This window comes from Manduca sexta, chromosome 14, assembly GCF_014839805.1.
Source record: "Manduca sexta isolate Smith_Timp_Sample1 chromosome 14, JHU_Msex_v1.0, whole genome shotgun sequence".
Taxonomy (NCBI): domain Eukaryota; kingdom Metazoa; phylum Arthropoda; class Insecta; order Lepidoptera; family Sphingidae; genus Manduca; species Manduca sexta.
The window spans coordinates 4,041,352-4,047,351 of NC_051128.1; the positions used below are offsets into that span (position 1 = coordinate 4,041,352).

General features: G+C 31.7%; 1 protein-coding gene across 1 annotated transcript; it reads right to left on the bottom strand.

Moving 5' to 3' along the window:
• Positions 1-1,623: 1,623 nt before the first annotated feature.
• LOC115440146 (farnesol dehydrogenase-like) lies at positions 1,624-4,306 on the bottom strand. The gene has a single exon (XM_030164339.2). It carries the CDS (start codon positions 4,292-4,294, stop codon positions 3,533-3,535), a length of 762 nt encoding a protein of 253 aa, XP_030020199.2. The 5' UTR covers positions 4,295-4,306; the 3' UTR covers positions 1,624-3,532.
• Between the last annotated feature and the right edge of the window lie 1,694 nt (positions 4,307-6,000).

The window sequence follows — 6,000 nt, forward strand, 5'->3', positions numbered from 1 at the left end:
GAAAATGATCTCGGCTATCAGATAGAAACACAGAAAGAAGTTAATTAACTTCTTTTCATTGTTAAATAAAGGCTCAGTGTTTGTGCCCTTTGTTCGTCAACTCAATTAAGCTTTGAAAAAATGTTACTCAACCCTACTTTATGGTTCAAAGTAAACTTCAGCCTCCTTTTCCATTTCGTTATAATAAACAATATACATATTTATATCTTCGATGCATTGAGTATTTCGGAGCATCTTACTAATTTTACTATTGCAATTATATAAATCATAAATCATATAAATAATAATATCAGCCCTGTATTATATACTATCCCACCGTTGGGCACGGGCCTCCTCTACTACTGGAAGGGATTAAGCCTTAGTCCACCACGCTGGCCTAGTGCGGATTGGCAGACTTCACACACCCTTGAAAATTCCTATAGAAAATTTCTCAGGTATGCAGGTTTCCTCACGATGTTTTCCTTCACCGTTAAAGCAAGCGACAATTCACAAAGAATACACATATATTTTTTTAGAAAAGTCAGAAGTGTGCCCTTGGGATTTGAACCTGCGAATATTCGTCTCGGCAGTCCGTTCCACAACCAACTAGGTTATCGCATACAATCATCTCTACAATTACACAGAAAAGCTTCAATAGAACAGCATCTGCAAGTGCATCTAGCATTACATTTAGATAGAGACATCAACAGTTACTACATCCTTTGTGTGATTTGAACTTATTTGTTCCGAGTCTGGGTGTTGCGTGCCGAAAGTTCTCCGACATTTCTGTTAGCAACTGTAAAGACAATAGTAATTACTAGTGCAGAATTGTCTGTACAATGTGGACAGGAAAATGTCACTCTAATTGGATGTTGTTGTTTAAGCACAATCGACAAGACTTTGAACAAAAAATAGCTTAATGAATAAACCAGAATGTAGTCCATATACGCGCCAAATTTTACTAAAGTCCATTGAATACTCTATGCAAGATTAGATTACAAATAAATTTACAAATTCATAAATTTAATAAAGTAAGTGTTTATTGTATTTTTTGAAAGGCATAGTAATGACCTTTTTTACATCTTCAAAGCGTACTTCAATAACTTGTATTTGCACAATAGTGGCCATTTTTACTATTCGTCCAGACCTAGACGTATTTTTAACTGCTTCAGGCGATCAAGGTCTATCTTCAGTCTAAAGAGAGCAAATAAAAACTACTTTGAATTGACACCTGCAATGAATAGACCAGCGAGACGCTAGAAATATTTTCTCACCTTGGTATCCATTGACTTATGCTGATCTAAAGGCGACAATTGATTTCAAAGATCACGGAATAAGACGAAGCTATTCATCATAAACTTTATTATAAAGTAAACAACTTCGGAAAATAAAAAAAAATAACCACATTAAAGTACATAATTTAATGAACAAAAACTTTTTAACAAAAATTATACCGCCTTCAAAAATCACTAAAATCCAAAAAATAATTTAACATTACCTTTGTACTAGTTACCAATTTTGGAGTCGGTGCTTATAAAACTTAAACATTGTTTTCGTACATTTGTTCATGTATTTATCTAAATTAACTAGCAATTTTAGTGAAAAATGTTAATTTTTTTAAGTCGGTTAAAAATACACCATATTCAGTGATTACAAAATCTTTAATATGGCTTTAAGCACCCGATAAATGAGCTCGAAAAATAATAATATGAGACATCTGTTTTATAATTTTACCACTAAGAGATTTGCAGTTGTTACGATCATCTATCAAACTCTATTATAATGAAATGTTTTCTGTTACACATGTGGCGTAATGTTCAAGAATAACACATACTGCTCAGGTGAAATACCTGGAAAACACAAATCCCTATGTGATTAAATGCGAACATAAATGTAATAATATGTCATAATGAATCACCGTGTCAGATGTTTTTAAAAACCATTACGAAATTCCTTGCCTTGTAACAGAATATATTGCTTTATTTATATAACATTCTTGAATATAATTACTTTTTATTAATACAACATTGTTTTTAGATTCAATCAAATCCAATTTGTTGTAGAAATTCTATTCAATATGACAATTTGATTTGAACTTTCACTTCACTTACATCTCTATAAATGAAAATTATAGTAAGTAGTAAGTTTACCCCAAATATTACACCACTAAGACAACATATCTAAAACAAAGCGTACAGCGAAATGGAACGGTAGGGTTACTGAACGTGATTTGCAAAATACTCGAGCAAAACAACATGCAGTAATGAGCACTAATGTTCCATCCATTTAATTATGATAATGCGTGCTCATGCCAGCTTTTGACGGGAAATTCATCAGGGAAATGAAGAATTTTCTTTGAAAACCAATAGTATACTTTGCTAATATTTACGAACAAAAATTAATAAATTTGAAAGACTTTATTTTACTATTACATACGTACACCTATGTCAAACTTACAAACACCATCAATAGATAATTTTTAAAAACTTGACGTTTATTTTATTATTCCAGTTCTAATAACATTTCATGTACTTGCAAATGCTCCGGCGTGTTCAATATAAATTTGACCATTTCTGTTACTTCGTTTCCTGGATCCTTTGATATCAATTCTTCAGCATTCTCTGCATTTTTACATACTATGTTAGTAACTTTTATATTCGCATTCTTATATCTGAATTCTTGCTTTAATATGTCATTAATACTTTTCACAGCTGATATTGACGCCGTAAACATATTTGAATGCATTATTTTTTGATTGGTCAAATCGGTTATGAATATGATGTGACCTCGACAATTTCTTTCAATAATCTGTCCTGCTACTAACCTTATACATGTTACAACAGCGTTTACATTTGTATCAATAATAGTTTTCACATCTCGTAAGGTGCCTTCACTTATACAGCAATCAATATTACAAAACGCATTATTTATCAGAACCGACGGTGCTTCATATTTCTCATAAATTTCTTCGAAAATTGCTTTAAGTTGGTTTACATTTATAATATCACACGCGAAAAGAATAACTTTTTCAGTAGTTGAGTCAACACCCATGAAATTTAATTTTTCCCTAACAATATTTAAACTGGGAACTGATTTACAAAATCCGATTATTATCATATCACATTCTGTTAAAGATTTTATAATATTTAAACCTAGTACACTTTCACTGTCGGTTACAACAGCTATTTTGTTTTTCCAAAAACACATATTTTAAAGACTGATTGCATCGACCGAGAACAAAATAAGCCTAAATGTTATCGTTCCTTCTAATATACTGTTCTTTTGTTATATAATGACAAATTCCTATTATTTTGATAAGTTATTTAGATAACAAACGGTGCTTACTGAGTAGTAAAAAATAAACTATACATTACACGCAATACAGTCATTTATTTATTTTGCATTTATTAGACACGTAGTTAAAAGTTAATTGCTCTCATTAGTAGTGTGCTAATTTTACCATAATTCGATAAGTATATAAACTTAAAAAAATATAGTAACCATTTCAAAATGCCACGTCGGATATCTGTTTTACAAGATCTTAATGCCTTTATTATTTTTGATGTAAAGCATGAAATATAATTTCATTCACTCGCAAATTTCGAGGAGCAGATAGCACCATTAATATTATGTCCGACACATCCTTTGTAGTCAAATGTGGATTTCCTTCAAAATATTTGTCGTCAATGAACTGTATCCCAGCCGATTTGAAAATTCCTGTGCGAACGATCCCCGGAGATATACTTGTAGCTCTGATATTCCGATTTAGCAACTTAAATTCTTCGTTCAATAAAGTGTTCAAAGCAGTCATTGTTGCCTTAGATGCGATGTACATATTTATTGTAGGGTTTTCAAATGAGGGCATGTAGTGCCCACAAATGCTATTGATATTAATTATTAAAGCGTACTTCTTTTTCTTCATAGATTGAATAGCATGTCTAGTGCACGCTATTGTACCATAGATGTTAACATTTACTATTTTTCTAAAATCGTCAATATTACCGGTACATAAGAAACCATCTTTACCAATTGCAGCGTTATTAATTAATAAATCAACTCCACCATATGTAGCAACGATGCCTTTAAATGCATTTTCTAAATCATCATCTTTAGATATATCACATAGACATGGAATCAATTGACCATACACTTTACCCCAGTTAGCAATGTTGTCAAACATTTGTTCAATTTTTTTCATAGAAGGTTCAAAGCCAATAACTGTCATGCCTTCTTTTACTAAATCTTCAGCTACTTTAGCACCAATGCCTTCAGCAGCACCGGTAATAACTGCCACTTTATTTCTCCAAAACTCCATATTGTTTTCAGCTCGTTTACACTTTAAGGCACTTCTACAAATGTCGGCAAATATTTATTTAGGTGAAATAATAACAATATGTCATTAAAGTCATTTTGTTAAGATCTAAATTGTAAATTCGCGTGTTGGGGAAACCGCTTAGCTTGTGATGTCATTGAGATAAGTACTGTAATATTTACTAAGCAAAAAGTGTAATAATAGTAATATTATTTAGATTTAGAACAATTTTACTAATGTGCACGTTCTCAAATTACTACATTTATGGTAATAATAATATAAATTTAGAAAAAAATAGATTTTACTACGTATAATAAATGAACATTATATTTTATGAACCCTACAAGAAGGCATGCCTACTAAGTTCTAACAACGAAATTAAAATTTTCACCAGTAACCGTACAACAACAATCATCTATTAAACAGAACATCTAAAGGTATATGCTGACAAATAAATTTCAATTACCAGTTTACCTCAATCTAACAGGAAACCTAACATACTTATATATTGTACTTCATACGTTACTTTTATTAACCTTTAATAAGATACCTAAAAGATCGTTGAATATGAATATTAAAATGATTCATAAGCCTCACTCTATTTGTGAGTAATAAAACGTCGAGTGTAATGAAAGAAGCTCAGATCTGTTCACCCGTTCGACAGTGAAGCGGGAAATAGCCCACTCTATCACAGGTTATTGGACCTAATCCCTGCTGATGTTTCTGTTTTGTTTACCAATTCGCATGGAAACAGAGGCAAAGAAACATTTTAGTGCAAGTGAACAGTTTCACACTATATTGAAATGTTTCTGTTGGTTGAGGTTTAAGACATGTTTATTTATTCTGTTTTTAGTACACAAGTTTCATAGTGTTCAATACATTCTATACTTATCGTTTTTATATACATTCTATATTTATGACTTAGTAGTCCTTTTCAGACATTGCAAAATTGAGGGCGCTATATCAATAACAGTTGACTATATACAATATTTAGATTATAAATTTAAATTATTATATAAAAACAATACTTTATACCATGCAACATACAATGTTGCTTATTTTATAATGGTTCTTAAAATATTCATCTATTGTATGATAATAATTCTATACCAGATATTTTTAACTTTATTGTTAAATATATTATACTATATAAGTAATTTATTAAATATTTTGACTGCCATATAATATGGACTATCATGGAGCATATTTGTTCTAGACAGTGGTAAGTAAAGGTTTGTCTTGTGTCGAGTGTTTATATTTTGTATTTGGGTTAATGTTTTAAAGTTATTACTATTCTTGAATTATATCATTTAATCGATACGCAAACCGTGTCATTTGTCTAAGGCTCACGGTTGCTCCAACAAGTTTAGCAACCGTCAGTTTTATATTAGTAAAGCGTTAAAGAACAAAAACAATGTCTACGCTGGGCCATATATTAATTAGCTTCGTCCCAGTAGCGTAGCTTGCCATAAAGGGCCCTATATCAAATTGTTGGGAGACCCTTAGGGCAGTGCGAACTTTTGGGTGCCCGCTTATTTTAATTTGGTATGGGCTAAGTATCACAGATACGGCGGTAGCTACACGCCTGTCTTGTCCCCTGTAGATAGATCCTTTAACATAAGCATGGGACTGAAAACACGAGGAGAAAGGTGAGTGCACTAGTTTGCGCCTACTCCTACGGGATAAAAGGGGTGTGAGTGTATGTGTGT

Excerpts from the sequence above, each read along its gene's own strand:
- LOC115440146 (XM_030164339.2), bottom strand. The coding sequence starts at position 4,294 with ATGGAGTTTTGGAGAAATAAAGTGGCAGTTATTACCGGTGCTGCTGAA.